The 21,254-nt window shown below is 36.2% G+C and overlaps 1 protein-coding gene across 1 annotated transcript; it reads right to left on the bottom strand.

Annotated features, from left to right (window-relative positions):
* Positions 1–1,150: 1,150 nt before the first annotated feature.
* CYLC1 (cylicin 1) lies at positions 1,151–20,952 on the bottom strand. Its single transcript, XM_063084692.1, is given in 4 exon segments — positions 1,151–1,183; positions 10,187–11,773; positions 13,077–13,162; positions 20,724–20,952. Coding segments are annotated over 4 exon segments (1,935 nt in total).
* Between the last annotated feature and the right edge of the window lie 302 nt (positions 20,953–21,254).

Raw genomic sequence — 21,254 nt, 5'->3', positions numbered from 1 at the left:
GATCTTCATAATTATCTGTAACTGTCTGTCTATCTTTATTTCCTTCCACACTACTACTTTTCTCTCAGGAAAGGATGTGACAAGTATATTCATAGAAATATGTAAAATGATTGATAAACGCATGGACATTTGCAGTTTATCAATAAACAAAGAAAGATACTTTATTTCCTTATGAAAAAAGTAAAGGGGAAAGGTAAACGATTAAGTTTAAAACTCTCCGTATATGTGTGTTGGGAGTAAGGGTGTTAAAGAAAAAATTACTTAATGACACTTATTAAAGATGGTGAAGACTTTATTCAAGGGGGGGTTATTGTGATAGGTATAGGGACAACTGCAATGGGGTCTTGCAGCGGGGTAGAGAGATTAGGCTCAACTCTGAATACAGCATGAACAAGTGGAAACTTATTACCAAGGAATAGGTGGGGGATCAGTGGATGGAACATTACTGCACTAAGAGGTAACATCAGGAGTAAGGGTGGAATTCTGGCTAAACTGACCTAACAGGATTCCAGGATGATCAAACATCACATGGGGGATGGTAGAGGATGAGGAAACTGATTACATATCGAGAGTGATCAAATATTGAGAGTGGGGGGTTCTTGCTAAATTGACTTAACAGGGTTCTTGCTAAAACTACATTTTACAAGAGAGATCCCAGATAGGTCTCAGAAAAGTTTCAGGAGCTCGACTGAAGTTTGGTCAAGAAAATAATCTTTGTCCGGCGTTACTATCTACATATAATTCTTGATTTCTTTTAAGGGGGTGGAAGATCTGACTCCTTCCTTCCATTCTGTTTACGTTTTTTGAGTGCTAAGATAAAAATAAGTTTAATGAAACATGATAAAGACATTCAAAGGAAGCTTGCTAAATTTCGACCCAAACTCAGAAACAATTTCCAGAGTGAAGAAGCTTCAGAACATGGGGTAAAATGCTACATTCTTTCGGTCTGAGTAGTTCAGACATTTAATAAATAAAGAACACACCTCTATAAATCACTTCTATAAATTATAAGCAAAAAACCGAGCTCCTGGTATTCATGGAAGACTTGTTTTTATTATCACAGTCCCACAGAAGTAGAAGTGCTCATTTGAGGGTAGCTAGTGCTTACTGTGGTAAGGCCATTCTGTGAAACCGAGGGCTCAGTTGTTCTTCAGAGGAACTTATGAATCCACTTTGCTTCAGGCTGAGGAATAAAGTAGAAAAGTGAAAACAAAAAGTAAAACTTTGTTTGTCTATTAATTACAGAAAATCTCTGGTGTGTTAATGACCATACCAAAGCAGAAAATAGATGGAAGAAAACTCATATATCATTTTATTATATCTTGTTAAAAACTCAGGTTCCTGAACTCCACCCCAGATTAAGGACTAGTTTTTGTTTGTTTTAACCCCTGTTGAAAATTATCACATGGAGGAGATAATTTTCACCAATATTGTAAACTAAGAATCAGTTTTAAAATATTACAGCTGTATTTGACTATATGAAAAATTTTTAAAAATTAGCCTTCTGCCTTGGACCTGGAGGGAAGTGCCAGCAGCTGTGGCAGACCCTGCTGAGGTGAGCCAAGACCTGTGTGGTGCTGGGGGCTCATTCTATGGCCACGGATTCTGGAACAAGTCCCAAGGAAGTGTAATACAGCCACTACCACACCTACTGTTATGAAAGGAAAATTCACCACCACAGTAGCAGTCAGGGCCACTCTACAGGTAACCTACTGCTCGTTTGACTACACTGATATAAGAAGAGTCACCAGAAAAGCCTGCAAACAGAGGAAGAAATATTTATTCTCATAGCCAAACTCAGAGTAATAGAAGGCACAAACCCTCTGCCAAATGACCAAGCTTCAATGAAAAAATAATAGAACTACAGATAAACAAGAAGATATGACACCCCCAAAGAAATATAGTAATGCTCAAATTTCAGACCCCATGGAACGGGGAACCCTTGAAATGTCTGAAAAAGAATTCCGAGCAATAATGTTAAGAAAATATGAAGAGATAAAAGAAGACTCAATTGAGAACACAATGAAACAAGAATAAATATCCAGAATATAAAGGAGGAAATTTACAAAGAGATTAATACATTGGAGAGAAGTGTAGCAGAACTCCTAGAAATGAAAGATTCACTCAATGAAATAAAAAACACAATAGAAAGCTTGAGCAGCAGGCTAGAGCAAGCAGAGGAAAGAATATCAGATCTCAAAGATGGTCTTTTTGAAATAACCCAGGCAGACAAAAGAAAAAAGAATTAAAAATGATTAGGAAAATCAAAGAGATATAGCAGACAACCTCAAGCACTGTAACATCTGAATTGTGTGTATTCCAGAAGATGAGGAGAAAGGAAAAGGTATTGAAAATGAATGCAAGGGAATTGTAACAGAAAAGTTTTCAGATGTAAGGAGAGATACAGACCTTCAGATCCAGGAAGCTTAAGGGTCCCCAAACAGATTCAATCCAAAAAGATACTCCATAAGACACATTATAGTTAAATTTGCAAAGCTCAGAGACAAAGAGAGAATTCTAAAAGAAGCAAGATAAAAGCATTAATTCACCTATAGGGGACCCCCCATCAGACTAACAGCAGACATCTCAACCAAAACCCTATAGGCCAGAAGAAAGTGGAAAGATATATTCAAAATACTAAAAGAAAAAAATTGCCAGACAATAATTCTTTACCCAGCAAGGCTCTCCTTAAGAAATGAGGGAGAAATAGTGCATTTCCCAGACAAACAAAAGTTGTGGGAGTTCACCACCACGTGACCAGTCCTGCAAGAAACGCTAAAGGGAGTCATTCATCTGAATCTGAATAATGATGTCCACTATCGCAAATACACAAGAAAAAGCAAAACCCACCATTAAAACAAATATACCAGTGAGAAAGACAAAGAAGGTAAATCATGCCAACTTAAATTTCCAACTAACATTGAAGAAGATAAATAAAAGGGGAAGTAGTGATCAAAAGATACTTAAATCATCTAAAAAAAAGCAATTCCTGTGAATAACTACCCTAAATGTGAATGGATTAAAATCCCCATTCAAAAGACACAGAATGACTGATTGGATTAAAAAGCTAGACCCAAGTATATGCAGTCTTCAAGAGACCCACGTCAACAATGGAGACACACAGATTAAAAGTGAAAGGATGAAAAAAGATATACCATGCAAAGGGAAACCAAAAATGAGCAGGAGTAGCTATTCTTATATGGGACAAAATAGACTTTAAACAAACAAAAAAAAAACATAAAAAGAGACAAAGAAAGCCAGTATATAATGATAAAAGAACCTATTCAGCTAGAAGACATAACAATCATAAATATATATGCACCCAATTCTGGAGCACCCAGCTATATAAAGCAAATACTCTTCGACCTAAAGAAAGAAATAGGTTCTAATACGTTAATAGTGGGTGATCTGGACAATATTCTCTCAGTATAGGACAGATCTACCAGGAAACAAATCAAAAAAGAGACACAGAATTTAATCTACACCTTAGACCAACTAGACCTTGCAGATACACACAGAACATTTCACCCAACAACTACAGAATATACTCTCTTCTCATCAGCTCATGGAACATTCTCCAGGATAGACCACATATTAGGTCACAAATCTAGTCTCAGCAAAATAAAAAAAAAAAAAAACCCTGAAATCATTCGAAGTATCTTTTCAGACCACAAAGGACTAAAATTGTAAATTAGTAATAAGCAAAGCTCTGGAAACTATACAAATACATGGAAATAAAACAATAGGCTTCTGAATGACCTATGGTTCCAGAAGAAATAAAACAGAAAATCAAAAAAATTCTTCAAACTACTGAAAATAAAGATACCATAACCTGTGGGATACTGCAAAAGCAGTACTAAGAGGCAAATTTATTGCAATAAAAGCTTACATCAAAAGAATGGAAAGGCTTCAAATAAATGACCTAACACTACACCTCAAAGAATTTGAAAAACAACAATCTAAACCAAAGATAGTAGATGGAGAAAAATAATTAAGATCAGAGCAGAACTAAACCAAATTGAGACCCCCAAAACAATAGAAAAGGTCAATGAAACAAAAAGTTGTTTTTTTCAAGAAGATAAGTAAAATACACAAATCATTAGCTAGGTTAACAAAGAAAAGATGAGAGAAGACTCAAATAACGAAAATCAGAAATGAAAGGGGAGACATTACAACTGATATCACAGAAATACAAAGAATCACTACAGAGTATTATAAACAAATGTATGACAGCAAATATGAAAATCTGGAGGATATCATAAGTTTCTAGACACATACGAACTATCCAGACTGAAACAAGAAGAGATAGAAAACCTGAACAGACCAATAACAAGCAATGAGATTGAAGCAGTCATCAGCAATCTTCCAACAAAGAAAAGTCCAGGTCCAGATGACTTCACAGCTGAATTCTATCAAACCTTTAAAGAGGAGTTAATACCAATCCCCTCTCACTACTCCAAAAAATTGAAACAGAAACTACTCCCCCAAACTCATTCTATGAGGCCAAAATAACTCTGATACCAAAACCAGATACAGACACAACAAAAAAAGAAATTACAGGCCAATATCTTTGATGAACATAGATGCAAACATGCACAAATAATACTAGCAATCAGATTACAGCAACACATTAAAAAATATACACCGTGATCAAACGGGATTCATCCCAGGGATGCAAAGATGGTTCAACACATGAAAGTAAGTAAACGTGATACATTACACCAACAAACTCAAGAACAAAGACCATATGATTATCTCAAGAGATGCTGAAAAAGCATTTGACAAAATTCAACATCCTTTCATGATAAAGACCCTCAACAAATTAGGTATAGAAGGAAAATATCTTAACAAAATGAAAGAGATCTATGACAAGCCTACCAGTATCATTCTCAATGGGGAAAAACTGAGGGATTTTCCCTTAAGAACACGAATAAGACAAGGATGCCCACTCCCACCAATTCTATTTAACATAGTACTGGAGGTACTAGCCAGAGAAATCAGGCAAGAGTAAGAAAGAGAACCCAGATTGGAAAAGACGAAGTCAAACTGTCTCTATTTGCAGATGACATGATACTATTTATAGAAAAACCTAAAGACCCTACTGAAAATCTCCTAGAGCTGGTTAATAACTGCAGCAATGTTGCAGAATACAAAATAAATGCCCCCAAATCAGTTGCATTTATATACTCAAATAATAAACTAACAGAAAGAGAAATAAAGAAAGTAAGCTCATTTACAATTGTCACAAAAAATAAAATACCTAGGGATCAATTTATATAAGGAGGTGAAAGATCTGTGCAATGAGAACTACAAACCACTACTGAAAGAAATTAAACATGAGAAGAAAAGATGGGAAGACATTCCAAGCTCTTGGATTGGAAGAATTAACATTGTGAAAATGTCTATACTACCCAAAGCAATCTACACATTCAGTGTAGTCCCCATCAAAATACCAATGGCATTCTTCACGGAAATGCAGAAAAAACCCCAAAAAACAATCTTAACTTTCATATGGCTCAACGAAAGACGCTGAATAGGCAAAGCAATCCTGTGGGAAAAAATAAATAAATAAATAAATAAAGCCAGAGTCATAACACTTCCTGACTCCAAATTATACTACAAAGGCATTGCAACCAAAACAGCATGGTATTGGCATAAAAGTAGATACTCAGACCAGTGGAGCTGAATTGAAAACCCAGAAGTCACCCCTCAGGCTTACAGCCATCTAATATTGGACAAAGGCAACAAAAATCTAAATTGGGGAAAAGACTACCTCTTCAATAAGTGGTGCTGGGAAAACTGGATATCCGTATTCAGAAGAATGAAGCTAGATATGTGCCTCTCACCATATATTAAAATCAACTGAAAATGGATTAAATATTTAAGAATAAGACCTGAAAGTTTACAATATAGGCGAAACAGTTCAATAAATAGGTCTGGGCACAGACTTTATGAACATGGGCCTGAAAGTACAAGGAGCAAAAGAAAAAATAAATGGGACTATATGAAATTGAAAACCTTCTGCACGGCAAAGGAAACAATGAGAGAGTGAAACGACAGCCTACAGAGTGGGAGAAAATTTTTGCTAACTATGCATCTGACAAGGGATTAATATCCATAATGTACAAGGAACTCAAGCAATTACACAGTAAAAAAAAAAAAGTAATTCAATTAAAAAATGGGCAAAGTAGCTGTGCAGACACTATAAAGGAAGACATACAAATGGCCAACAGTTTCATTAAAAAAATGCTCAACATCACTAGTTATCAGGAAAATAAAAATTAAAACTACATTGAGATACCACCTCACCCCAGTTGACTTGCTATACTCAAAAAGACGGTGAAAAACAAATGCTGGCGAGGGTGTGGAGAGAAGGGAATGCTCCTGCACTGTTGGTGGGACTTTGGAGAACAGTATGGAGAACAGTATGGAGGTTTCTCAAACTACAGATAGATCTTCCATATGGTCCAGCAATCCCACTTCTGGGTATATGCCCAGAAGAATGGAAATCATCATGTTGAAGGGACACCTGCACTCTCATGTTCATCGCAGCTCTGTTTACAATAGTCAAGGTATGGAATCAACATAAATGTCCATTGATGGACGATTGGATGAGGAAAATGTGGTATATATACACCATGGAATGCTACTCTTCCATGAAAATGAATGAAGTTCTCCTATTTGCAACAACGTGGATGAGCCTGGAGAAACTTATGTTGAGTGAAATAAACAAAGCACAGGGGAATGGGGAGGGTGGTAAGGGATAATTGGGTGAGGGACATGGGGTATAATCACAATTAGTGGTAATGGGCATGCTGCCAGTATGGATCTGGCCTCCACATCTTGGGCATGAGGGGTGAAAATCAGCTTTGTATCTCATCCACACTGGCAGCAAGCCCCTTACCACAAATTGAGATTGTACCCCATGTCCCCCTACTCAATTATCCGCAACCTCCCTGCCCCTCCCCCTTCCCCCCCACTCCACTTTGTAATCCAATGTATGCTCTCTCCCTCTGCAAGTCCAACACACCACTGTGTCCTTCTTTCCTTCCTTCTTTTTCTCTTAGCTCCCACTTATGACTGAGTACATGTGGTATTTGTCCCTCTATGCTTTACTTAAAACAGACAAGGTTCACTACCTCCATGGGACCTGAATTGTAATGGTGAACTAATTAATAAACAAATAAATAAATGTAGAATTTTACATAAAGATAAACTCAATGAAGAGAAATAAAGTAGGATGCAGATTTCAGAGAGCTACTGGACAGTGGCAGGGGAGAGGGTAACATATGAAGGCTTTTCTAAAGAGAACATTTAAGCTGAAAAACTAAATGACGAGAAGCATTAGCTATGTAAACATCTGGGGGAGGAGCATTCCAATCAGAGGGAACAGCATAAGCAAAGGCTTAGCAAAAAACAATCTTGGTGTGTATGAGAAACAAAAGAACACCAGTTTGGCTAGATCATAAAAGAGAAAGTAAGGAGTGGTACAAGATGATGATGGAAAATAGAGGAACAATAAATGAAAGCACTGAAAGCTAGGATAAGAATTTTTACTTTTATTCTGAATGTAATGGGAAACCACTAGAATGTTTTAAGCAGTGTAGAGTAGAGACAGCATAACTAGTTAGGAACTCTTGCAGCATTCCAGGAGAAATATGATGATGACGATTGGGGCCATCAAGGTGGTAGAGATGGAGATGAAGAGAAGTGGATGATTCAGGGTATATTCGGGTAGGGTAGACAAGTTTTACTGATTGATTACATATGGGCGGTGAGGAAAAGAAAGGAATCATAGATTATATCCATGTTTAAAATATCAACTGGCTGGAGAGTGGCATCATTTGATAAGATGGATAAGGGTGGAGGAGGTATAGATTTTGTGGTAGGTTAAGAGTATTGTTGAGCATGTTACGTTTGAGATGCCCAGTAGATACTACAATGAAGATTTCAAGTTGGTGGTTGGATATAAGAATCTGGAGCTCAATGGGAAGGTCAGAACTTGAGATACTAATTTTGGAGTCATCAATACATAGATGGCATTTAAACTGTTGGACTGGATTAACTCACCAAGGGAGGATTGTAGATAGAGAAAGTCCAGGGCTAAGCCTTGGGTCATTCCAACATTTAATTGTGAGGCAGAGGAGGATATAATAAAAGTGGTTAAAAGCTACCGGTAAGTAGAAATAAATATGGGAGAGCACAGAGTCATAGAAGTGAAGTAAATCAAGTATTTCCAGGAGAGTGAGGTTAATTTAAATGCTGTTGGACTGCAGTATAAGATGTGGAGAGAGGACAGACCAGTGGATGTGGCCACAAGAAGGTATTGTGCAACTTTTAAAAGCTCGGTTTCAGCGGAGTGGTAGGGATCTAGAAGCTTAACTGGATGGTGGCTATGCATAGGAATTTTATTTAGGAGACTTGGCATGAATGTGTGCAAGCCCAGAAAATACTATGAAAGTTGCTTTTTACAATTAAAATCAATTCTTGGCCTCAACTATATTTTCTTGTATTTTACTTATGTTTCATAAAAACTGCTTGTGGAAATGAACACAGCTATTTGAGGATCTTTTTTCTCATTTACCTTAAAAATCATTCTTAAGTATATTTTCCTTCCTTATAAGTTTCGTCCCTTTAGTGGCTACCCACCCTCTGACTAAACCCTTAAGGTGGAAAAATAAGATGTCACCTAGAACAAAGGGGACATTAATCAGCTTTGAGTCTCAAAGCTGATTCTAAGTACGCTGTGAGAAAAATGGACTTGAAACCCAGGCTTTCTGAGAGAGACAAAAGGTATTTCTAACTTCCAAAAATTATTAAAACTTAAAAAGCAAATGAGGTCTGTACATAAAGCTTTATTATAATTCAAGAATAAAAAAAACTTGGAATATAAGGTAAAGGAGATCGTCATCAGACTAGAAGAGGAAATAGAATCCCCTTGAGGTAGAAGAATAAGAAGTATAGGACAGGGAGAAGGGACAAGGAGGAGAAGGAAAAGTAAAGGAGGGATATTAATGAAAATTAGAAAATTTTGAAATCACAAGCCAGTTCTCTATGCTCTACTCTAAATAGTTCTCATTTTCTTAACTTTTTAACATTTGTTTTGAAAACCTGTTGAGTTATTTTGTAGCACTCTGCATCTTTCTTACCTTTGAGTCCCAAACTTGTCAGTATTTGAGTAAAAGAGGAGTATTTCATCGGGAAAATATAAATTCAAGACCTAGCCATATCTACAGGTGCTCAGAGTTTAGCAGGACAGAGGGCAACATACCTACCAGCTGAAAACAGACAATAAATACCGTGAAAGCAGAGGAAGCACAGGCTGATGCCCAGAAATCATGCAAATGAATTACAACTCAACCAAAGACCAGAGAGAGCCAGAAAGAGGGCAACATGTGGAACAGGAACTCCTCTGTCCAAAGTGAGATGTTTATTTGTGCTTCCCCTAACAATGAGACTGTTTGGAGAAGGGGGTTGGAAGGGGAGATCTCGTGAATGAGAGAAATAGAAACTTTAAATTGACAGAGTATTTACCTTCAAAGAGATGAAGTTAACCTAATCTGAAAAAGTGTGCTAAAAACCAGAGGAGATCTAGTTACTTCTGGCAAAATAACTTTTGTTTTCTGATATCAGTAAGAATGAGGCCTCATTAAAAACTTTAGCTCAGATAGGGATTAAATAATTTAATTTTTGCACATCTGAATCTTGATATGTTATATTTTGACCTGCTATGTCTGGATTTTGGTTAATTGAGCTTTTACTGTATTGGGCAACTTAACAGGAAATATAGTTATATCTCATTTTAATCTTCCCCTGTAAAAGTTTTCGTCAATTTTCATTTTTGTTCTTTCCTAAGTATAGAACATTTAACCACTTTTGTAAAATGACCCTTGTTACAAATAATTTAAAATGTTTTTTTAAATCACAAGCCAGTTTGCTATGCTCTACTCTAAATAATTTTTATTTTCTTAACTTTTTAACATTTGTTTTGAAAATCTATTGAGTCATTTTGTAGTACTCTGCATCTTTCTTACCTTTGAGTCCCAAACTTGTCAGTGCTAGAGTAAAAGAGGACTGTTTCATAGAGAAAATATGAATTCAAACCTTTAAAATATCTCCCGTAAAATAAAATACCTTCTAGTTTTTAATACATTTTGACTTAAAAATAAAACATGAGTAAACATACCAAAGGAGCATATCTTGGTTTTGGAGGTGGAGGAGGCATCTTACACTGACAGAGACGTTTGACCTTAGGTGATGGTAGTAAAGGCTCGCAAGGAGGGAGTGGTGGTCTTTCTCTTGATGGGGGAACTCTACCCGTACTTAGTTTTCTTCCTTCTTCTGTAAATGTAGTCTTTTTGGATGACACTTTGAAGCCTCTCAGTTCCATTCCTTCCTTCTTTAAATCTGTAGATGTACCATCTGATTCAACTCCCTTTTTAGCTCCAGGTTTCTGTAGTGACTCTACAGATTCAGCATCTGAATCTTTGGCCTTTGTGGGCTTTTTTGGGCCTGTTGTGAAAGATGCGTCGGATTCAGTATCGGTAGTCTCTGTGTCCTTCTTGGCATCTTTCTTTGAGCCTTTCTTTTCCTTCTTTGAATCTTTCTGACCTTTCTTTAACTCCAAATCAGATTCAATTTCAGAAGAATCTACATTCTTCTTTGCATCCTTCTGTTTGTCACCTTTCTTTGAATCTTTCTTTTCAACTTTTCTACCCCTTTTTGCATCCCCTTCAGATTCAGAATCAGCATCAGTAGACACTGCATCCTTCTTGACAGACTTTTTGTCATCTTTCTTTGAATCTTTTTTATCCTTTTTTTCATCTTTCTTACCCTTCTTTGACTCTAATTCAGATTCAGAATCAGTAGGGACTGCATCCTTTTTCTTGTCATCTTTCTTTGAAGGTTTCTTATCCTTCTTTGTGTCTTTCTTTGCATCTTTTGAGTCTCCAGATTCAGTATCAGTAGATCCTGTGTCCTTCTTTGCATCCTTTTTCTTGTCATCTTTCTTTGAAGGCTTCTTATCCTTCTTTGCCTCTTTCTTTGCATCTTTTGCGTCTTCAGATTCAACATCAGAGCTCTTTGCATCTTTCTTTTTGTCATTCTTTGCAACCTTCTTTGAATTATTCTTTGAGTAATTCTTTAGCTGTGTATCTGTGGATTCAGCATCAGACTCCTCTAAATGCATCATTAAATCCACATTTGAGCTATTTTTGGGGCAAGTCTCTGATTTGGCATTAGAATTATTCTTTGAGTTCTTCATAGACTCTTTCTTTGGATCATGCTTTGTACATGTGAGTCCAAAATCTGTCTCCTTGGAATTCTTTGAGTCTTCCCTATCATTTTTTGAATCCTTTTTTGAGACTACCTTAGAACCTTTGAATTCTGGATTTGTTTCTGATTTGGACTTTAACTTTTCAGATAGTTCACTTTCATGGAATAATTTTGATGGACTTTTATCTGCTTTATTTATTCTTTTAGGTTTCTCATCTATTACTGTTTTCTTGGATTCTAGATTTGTTGCATGTGGGCCTGAGTTTTGTAGCTCCAGTTTCTTGGAATCTTCCTTTAAAGCTGCTCCTTTTTTGTCATCTTTGGACATTTTAGATTCTGTTTTTTTAGGATGGACTTTTGGAGTATAAGATTGTCTGAACTGAGCCTGTCTTGTAACAGCTAAGTAAATAGATGCCCTTTGGAAAATTTTTCTTAAAGAATGCCTTATCCATACATAAGCTGGCTTCTAAACTTCCTCTAATTTTCTTTTTTCAAGCACCTGAAAAGATTGGTTAGAATAATAATAAGCATTTGTGAATGAGTTATATTTTTCATATTGCAACATTAAAACATTTTATCTTTTTATTAAACATTAACTTAACATTAGAATATAATTTTTCAAGGTTTATGTGTGTGTGTGTGTGTGTGTGTGTGTGTGTGTGTGTGTGTGTGTGTGTGTGTAACTCCAGTTTGGAAATAAGATAACTTGAGGGGAAATTTTAGAATTCCCTTAATGATTCATATAAAGATTGAATCAGGCCCTCAATGATTCATGACATTTCAGAGCTTGTCCTCACAATCAGCAGTAGATTTCTTTTGGACCCCTATGTCGGAGATATCTTTTGGAACATTTTCTATACCCTTCATCCCCAAACTAGCTCAGAAATAAGCTGATCCACTTGAAGTTTGTCAGGACAATTCTTGTGATAGTTGTAGGCTTCAGGCCTAGCCTGATTTTTACTCCTGCTTTCAAGGTCTCTGGTCAAATTGAGAGCCTGAAACCCCTGCTGTGAAATACTGCCAGAAACAGAGACATAAAAAGAAACAGACAAATGTTTGATCCACATTAATTTGTATAGCAGTAGTATAATTTATTTTCAATGTTCACCCAAACATTTGTCAAATCTAGTTGTCGTAAATGGCTGCAAAGACTGATTTTCAATTTACTTATACTGTTTTGTTTTAACTATCTGGTAGAGCCACCAACAATCAAATCGTCATATGGAATTAAAGGAGGACCATGAAGAGAAGCATGAAACTTGGATCACTAGAGATGTAGTGAATGGCCCTTGAATAAATGTATTGACTATAACTTTGCTTTGGGAGATGCTTTAAAATATTTTAATATTACAACGGGTGATCGATGCATGCTGGTTTATCTTTTTGCTAACTGATAGGATAAGTCCACTTGATAGAAGTGGTAGAAAAGTTCAATCTCTCAACATCAAGTATCCTGAATTTCAGATTCCTAAAACCTCACTGATATCAACTCCTGCTCCAAGATTCAAATTTTAGATGCTTTCTCATCTTGTAAACATTTCCTGACATATTCCTCCAGTTGCAGCATTAGGTTCTCCAGCTTGCTTACCCTACTAGTTAGGTAATGCCTTTGATGTGAAGAACCATGTACAAATAAAGATTAATCTGAAACATGCGGGGGTAGTCTATTGCACAGAGAATTATAAATTTTAAAAGTCTGCTTCCAGCAGGTAGTAAAATTTAAATTACATATGCCTTATTTATATTTATATATGTTGAGCCAACTTAGATTTAGTTTAAAAACTGATCTTTTCCATACTTACAGGAGCTGTGATTTGTAATTCTGAAGGTCTTGATCTCTCTTTTCTACCTGGCTGGGGTGGTTTGGGGAATGTCAAAGTGCAGTGTCCTGAAACAAGGGAAGACAATAAACAATTTGGAGTTAATAGTCAGACTTTCATCACACTGAAATAATCTTGAATAAGACATATATCATTTAAATTAAACTAAGTTATAACTCAAAATATAGCTTTCCCCCTTGGAGTTTTTAGTTTATTTGCATAGCAATTAGGGAAAATAGAAGTTGATTTGCCCATTTAGCATTGAATTATGTTTAGAATTACATTTGCAATTTTATTTTCTAGATTGAGCCAATTTTCACAGACAGTTACTTAAATCATGATGGTAAAAGAATATGATCAAACTGTGGGAATGGAAAATAGAAATAGAAATAGAAAACTCACATTTTCTTTCAAACTTTTCCATCACCTCCTCTACCTTGGTTTCTTTTTTTTTATGTTATTTTGGTTAGATTGCAGACAATATGACTTCACCTTTCCATAATCTCCATCATAACTAACACAATGCTGAGCATTAAGTAATCAGCAAAAGTTTTGATTGATTAAATCTCAGTGTTTATTTTAGCACCTGTCTAACCTCAATGGCATCCTAAGCCACAGAAATTAGGAGATATAAACACTTGAAGGAATCAAAAAAAGACTAAATTCTTACTTGTAATATAATTATCACATGTTCTGATGCTTACTTCTCGTCTACTAAGGAAAAGAAAATGCTTTAATTGAATTCGTACTCTAGATAATATTTTTATTACTAATAAGCCTTCAATAGCAACACTTTGAAAACTCTTATGCATTCTCTGATCTCCATTATCTAAGGATGTCTCCCATAGACACTGAGACCAGTGGAGAAGAATTGAGAACGCAGAAATCACCCCTCAGGCTTACAGCCATCTGATATTAGACAAAGGCAACAAAAAACTACATTAAGGAAAAGACGGCCTCTTCAGTAAGTCATGCTGGGAAAATTGGATATCCACATGCAGAAGAATGAAACTAGACATTCACCTCTCACCACATACTAAAATTAACTCAAAATGGATTAAAGACTTAAGTATAAGACCTGAAAATGTAAAATTACTAATGGAAAATATAGGAAGTGAGATTATACAAAAAAGATATGTGGAGGAACCTCTTTTCTAATGGCACAAATTCTCATGATATACACTAGAAACCCACAATGTTATAGCAGAAGACAATGTTACAGTAGTGAAATGCTATCACAGAAGAAACACTGGCAGTTTGGAACGAAAAGGGCAGAGACAGAAAGAATGAAAGAAGGTTGCTAAACTGACAAAAATACAGGCAGGAAACAGGCTGACAAATCTAATCAGCTGCTAATGTGTTACACTTTAAGAAAAAGGATACATAGCTCTAAGGACAGAGCTGAAGGCCCAGGGATGGAGCCATGGGCCCTGGAGGTAAAACCTCAAGCAGCAGGAGATTATTTACAGGTGTTGGGACCCAATGAAGTTTGCTCGGTTTCACTTTGAAATTACTTGTGGCCAGTGATTACTTCCTTCCATATTCTCCCAGTTTGCTCAGCCATGAACAAACATGTTTTCTAGCTTCACAGATCTACAGATGTAGAGTAACTTTGCCCCAGGATGGATCATCTACAGCATTTCATCTATACCTGAATAAGACCATGGCAAACTATGCATCTGACAAGAGATTGATGTCCAGAATCTAAAAAGAACTCAAACAACTCAACAGTAAGACAAGTACCCCAAGTAAAAAATGGGCAAAGGAGCTAAGTAGACATTTCTCAGAGGAAGACATACAAATGGTCAACAGACAGATGAAAAAAAATGTGCACCATCACTTAGCATCAGGGAAATGCAAATCAAAACTACATTGAGATATCATCTCATGCCAGTTAGACTGGCTGTTATCAAAAAGACAGAGAATAACAAATACCAGTGAGGATGTGGAGAAAGGGGAACCTTCCTAAACTGTTGGTGGGACTGTAAAGTAGCGTAGTCACCATGGAAAATGGTATGGAGGTTCCTCAAACAACTACAGACAGAACTGTTGTATGATCCAGAAATCCCACTGCTGGGTATATACCCAAACGAATGGAAATCATCATGTTGAAGGGATAGCTGCACTCCCATGTTTACTGCAGCTCTATTTACAATAGCCAAGAGTTGGAAACAGCCTAAATGCCCATCACTGGACAAGTGGATTAGGAAAATGTGGTATACTTACATGATGGAATACTATTCTGCTGTAAAAAAGAATGAAACACTACCATTTGCAGCAAAATGGATGAATTAGATAAAATTATGTTATGTGAAATGAGGCAGGCAAAGAAAAATACCACATGTTCTCATTCATAACTGGTGGAGAGTAGGAGAGAGCTGAACAGACTAGTGGAACATATTAACATTGCCAGGTAGCATTAATGGCCCACTTGAAGTTTGTCATCATAGATTTATTTACTTATTTGTTTTTAGTGGAGAATCAGTCTGGAACTAGTTTCATTGATTTTATTTTATTTTTGTATTCACGTTATTTTTTTTAATTTAATTTAATTTTATCTATATACAATGTAGTTGATTTTCGTGTCCCTTGGCCAAATCCCCCCCCCGCCCTCTCTCTCCTCCCCATCAATATCTGTTTGCTTAACTTCACAAGTTCAAAGAATTGCAATTGTTGTGTCTTCTTCCCCATCCCCCCAATTGTTTGTGTATTTATTTATTTATTTTTATCTCCCACAAATAAGTGAGAACATGTGGTATTTCTCTTTCTGTGCCTGACTTATTTCATTTAATATAATTTTTTCTGAGTCCATCCGTGTTGCTGTGAATGGTAGTATTTCATTCTTTTTTACACCAGAGTAATATTCCATGGTAGACATACCACAGGAGAATGAAACTAGACCCATTCCTCTCACTATATACCAAAATCAACGCAAAATGGATTAAATATACCCCCTTAAACAATAAAACTCCTTAAAGAAAATATAGGGGAAACACTCTGGGAAGTAGGATTGGGCACGGACTTCATGAATATGACCCTGAAAGCATGGGCAACCAAGGGAAAAATAAACAAATGGGATTATATCAAACTAAAAAGCTTCTGCACAGCAAAAGAAACAGTTAACAGAGTTAAAAGACAACCAACAGAATGGGAGAAAATATTTGCAAAATATACATGTGAAGAAGGATTAATATCCAGAATATACAAGGAGTCATCATAGATTTAAATTAAAGCTAATTATCATGGTTACACATTTTATTAATATTATTTCATTATTAGCACATTCATTGTTACAAATCATAATTTTTCTATATGCCCTTTACCTGACCTATCACTCTCCAAACCCCTCCCTCTCTCCCCCATCTCTAGTATCCTTAGGTTTGTTCTCTCCTTCTGAAAGTTCAACATATTATTGTGTTCTTTCCTTTCTTCCACCCTCCCTCCCTCCCTCCCTCCCTCCCTCCCTCCCTCCCTTCCTAGCACCCAGTTATGAGTGAGAAAATGTGGTATTTTTCTTTCTGTGTCCGGCTTATTTCATTTAACATATGGTCCACAGGCTCATCCATGTTGCTGCAAAAGGTAGACTTTCATTCTTTTTTATGGCTGAGTAGTATTCCATAGTGTATCTATACTACATTTTCCTTATCCAGTCATCCATCCATGGACATTTAGGTTGGTTCCATATTCTGGCTATTGTAAATAGAACTGCGATGAACATGGGAGTGCAGATATCCCTTCAATATGATGATTTCCATCCTTTTGGATATATACCCAGTAGTGGGACTGTGGGATCATATAGTAGTTCTATCTGTAGTTGTTTGAAAAACCTCCATACTGTTTTCCATAGTGGTTGTGCTAATTCACAGTCCCACCCACAGTATAGAAGAGTTCCCACTTCCCTGCATCCTGGCCAGCATTTATTATTCTCAGTCTTTTTAATAATGGCCAGTCTAACTGGGGTGTGATGATACCTTAATGTGGTTATGATTTGCATTTCCATGATAATTAGTGAAGCTGAGCATTTTTTCATGTACCTATTGGCCATTTGTATGTCTTCCTTTGCCCATTTTTTAACCGAATTATTTGTTTTTTTACTGTATAGTTTTCTGAGTTCCTTATATATTCTGGATATTAATCTATTATCCAATGTATAGTTTGCAAATATATTGCCTCATTCCATAGGTTGCCTTTCTGCTCTGTTGATTGTTTTCTTTGCTGTGCAGAAGCATTTTAATTTCTTATAATACAGTTTGTTTATTTTTTTCTTTTGTCACTTGTGCTTTTGGTGTCTTATTCATAAAGTCTTTGCCCATTACTATTACCTAGATTGTTTCCCCTATGTCTTCCTTTAGAAATTTTATGGTTTCAGGTCTTCTATTTAAGTCTTTATTTCACTTTGTTAAGTCTTTATTTCACTTTGAGTTGATTTAGGTATATGATGAGAGGTACACATCCAGTTTCATTCTTCTGCATACGGATGCCCAATTTTCCCAGCACCATTTATTGAAGAGGCAATCTTCTCTCCAATGTATGTTCTTGTTGCTTTTGTCAAAGATCAGTCAGCTATAAGTATGTGGGTTGATTTCCAGGTTTTTTGTTCTGTTACACTGATTCACATGTCTGTTATGCCAGTACCATGCTGTTATGGTTACAATAGTTTTGTAATATAATTTGGAATCAGGTAGTGTTATGCCTCTGGCTTCATTTTACTTTATTTTTTGCTCAGGATTGCTTCGGCTATTTGGGGTCTTTTGTTGTTCCATATGAATGTTAGAATTGCTATTTTCTATTTACGTGAAGAATGTCCTAGTTATTTTGATAGGGATTGCATTGAATCTGTAGATTTCTTTGGTAGAATGGACATTTTATGATGTTAATTCTTCCAGTCTAAGAGCATGGTATGTTTTTCTATCTTTTTGGGTCCTCTTTAATTTGTTTCAGTAGTGTTTTGTAGTTCTCATTGATGAGTTCTTTCACCTCCTTGGTTAAGTCGATTCTTATATATTTTAATTATTTTTTGGCAACTATTATAAATAGGCTTGCTTTCTTGATTTCTCTTATGCTAGCTCATTATTAGAATATAAAAATGCTACTCATTTTGGATGTTGATTTTGTATCTTACAACATTACTGAAATTATTAACCAGCTCTAAGAGTTTTCTGGTAGAGTCTTTAGGTTTTTTTCGATATATAAGTTCATGTTGCCTATAAACGGGGACAGTTAGACTTTGTCCTCCCAATCTGGATGCCCTTTATTTCTTTCTCTTGCCTGGTTGCTCTGGTTAGTACTTCCAATACCATGATAAATAGGGGTCGTGAAAGTGGGCATCCTTGTCTTGTCCCTTATCTTAAGGGAAAAGTTTTCAACAACTACAATTCCTTGAAGTTGATATGACAAGCAAACAGAAAGGACATTTTTGGGTGGGAGCGGGGAGAGGGAGGAGGGAGGGAGGTTTTGGTAATGGGCCACAATAATCAACCCTATATCGACAAAATAAAATAAAAAAAAAAAAACAGAAAAGTTTTCAGCTTCTCCCCATTCAGGAAGACAGTGGAGATTTGTTTGTCATATATGGATTTTATTGTGTTGAGATGCTTTCCTTCTATACCTAATTTGCCAAGAGTCTATGATGAAGTGATGTTGAAACTGGTCAAATGCTTTTTCTGCATCTATTGAGATAATCGTATGAATTTTGTCCTTGATTTTGTTGACATGATGTATCACATTTATTGGCTTGCATGTGTTGAATCATACTTGCATCCCTGGGATGAATCCCACTTGATCATGGTGTATAATCTTTTTGTTGTGTTGCTGTATTCTGATTGCTAACATTTTGCTGAGCATCTATGTTCATCAAATGTATTGGGGTGTAATTTTCGTTTTTGTTGTATCTTTGTTTGGTCGGGTATCAGATCAGGGTGATGTTTGCCTCATAGAATGAGTTTGGGAAAATGACTTCTGTTTCAAGTTTTTGTAATATTTTGATGACAATTGCTATTAATTCCTCCTTAAATGTTTGATAGAATTAACCTGTAAACCCATCCAGTCCTGGGCTTTTCTTTGTTGGAAGGTTGCTAATTACTGCTTTAATTTCATTGCTACTTATTGTTCTGTTCAGGTTTTCTATGTCTTCTGGGTTCTTTCTAGGTAGTTTGTGTCAAGGAATTTATCCAATTCTTCCAGGTTTTTATGTATGAATAGCTAGCTACTCCTGCCCATTTTTAGTTTCCATTTGCATGGCATATTTTTTCCGTTCATTCACTTTTGGTCTGTTTGTGTCTTTACAGGTGAGGTGGGTCTCTTGAAGACAGCATAGAGTTGGGTCTAGCTTTTTAGTCAGTCTATGACTTTTGAATAGGGAGTTTAATCCATTTACATTTAGGGATTTTTTGATGGTTATTGCTTTACTCCTATCATTCTATTGCTTTTTGTTTAGATGTTTTAAATATCTTTTTTCCTTTCTTTCCCTTTTATTTTTCATCTACGATGTTAGTTGGACTTTTGAGGTGGCATGATATAGCTTGTTTCTTTTTCTCATTTGCATATTTATTGTAATGGAGGGTTTTGCTCTTTCCTGTGTATTCATGATAGTGACTATAATTTTTTAGATTCTGGATGCAGGACTCCTTTGAGAATTTCTTACAGGGCTGGTCAATTGTGAACTCCCACAATTTTTGTTTCCCTGAGAAATATACTATTTCTCCCTCATTTCTGAAGGATAATCTTTTTTGGTATAGAATTCTTGGCTGGAATTTTTTTTTTTTTTTTTTTTTTTTAGTATTTTGAATATGTCATTTCATTTCCTGTGGCCTGTAAGGTTGAGAAATCTACTGTTAGTCTGATGTGGACTCTCTTATAGGTGACTTTATGCTTTTCTCTTGCTGCTTTTAGATTTTTCTCTTTGTCTGGTCTTTGCCAGTAAGACTATAATGCGTCTTGGAGGGGATCATTTTGGATTGAATCTGTTTGGGGATCGTTGGGCTTCCTGAAACTGAAGGTCTACATCTCTCCTTATACCTAGGAAGTTTTCTGTTATTATTTCCTTGAATACATTTTCAATGCCTTTTCCTTTCTTCTGCCCTTCTGGGATACCCATGATTCAGATGTTTGTGCACTTGATGTTGTCTGCTAGCTCTCTTAGATTTTCTTTATTTTTTAAAATTCTTTTTTTTTTTTTTGGTCTGCCTGGGTTATTTCAGTAAGACCATCTTTGAGATCTGAAATTCTTTCTTCTGCTTGTTCTAGCATGCTGCTTAAGCTTTCTGTTTTATTTTATTGAATGAATCCTTAAGTTCTATGAGTTCTGCTACATTCTTTTTTAAAGTACTAATCTCTTTGTAAATTTCCTCCTCCATATCCTAGTTAGTTTTCTTTTTGTTTCATCATATTCTCTAATTGAGTCTTCTCTCATCTCTTTGAGTTTTCTTAAGATCATTGCTTAGAATTCCTTTTCAGACATTTCAAGGATTCCTGCTTTATGGTCTCTGGTAATTGTGAATTACTGTGCTCTTTGGTGGTATCATATCTCCTTGTTTATTTGTAGTTCTAATATTTTTTCATTGATATTTGGTCATCTGGTATGGCTCTTGTTTCTTCTATTAGTTTAGAGTGGACTATGAGGAGCAAGACTTTCTCCTTTATTTGTAAGTTCTGCTGGTGACTCTTCTTGCATTTGAGTGTGCTGTGGGCCACCTGTAGAGCGGCCCTGGCTGCTACTGTGGTGGTGAGCCATCCTTGTGTTGGCAGTATATATGGGGGTATCTGTGTTAGACCACCTTTGCTCCTGCTTGGGATGTGGGTGGGCCTTTCCGGGGATTGGGTCTGGGCCTGTGGCAGCATCACATGGAATGGCACTCATCTTGGCTTGTGCTTGTGTGATTGGTTACACTTTTTCCTTATCCACATTCATCTTGCAAAAATGCCAGTGTGGAGTAATGGGAGAGTTATATTCATTTAAAATTGATGTTTTGTCAGCGGAGATGTCAAAAAGTAAAGTAAAGGGAATTGAAGATGTATGCGAGGGAGTATTTGTGGTCATTCACTATAAGCCTGTAGGAATCTAAGATATGTAAGGCTCTATGATGATTAACACAAATTAAGCCATGGGGAGAGGATTGGTGGGGGATAGTAAAAATGTGGTAGAATAGATGATTGGTCTTA

Source organism: Cynocephalus volans, chromosome X, assembly GCF_027409185.1.
Source record: "Cynocephalus volans isolate mCynVol1 chromosome X, mCynVol1.pri, whole genome shotgun sequence".
Taxonomy (NCBI): Eukaryota; Metazoa; Chordata; class Mammalia; order Dermoptera; family Cynocephalidae; genus Cynocephalus; species Cynocephalus volans.
The sequence above is the reverse complement of the archived record's forward strand: the minus strand, read 5'-3'. Positions and strand labels throughout refer to the sequence as shown.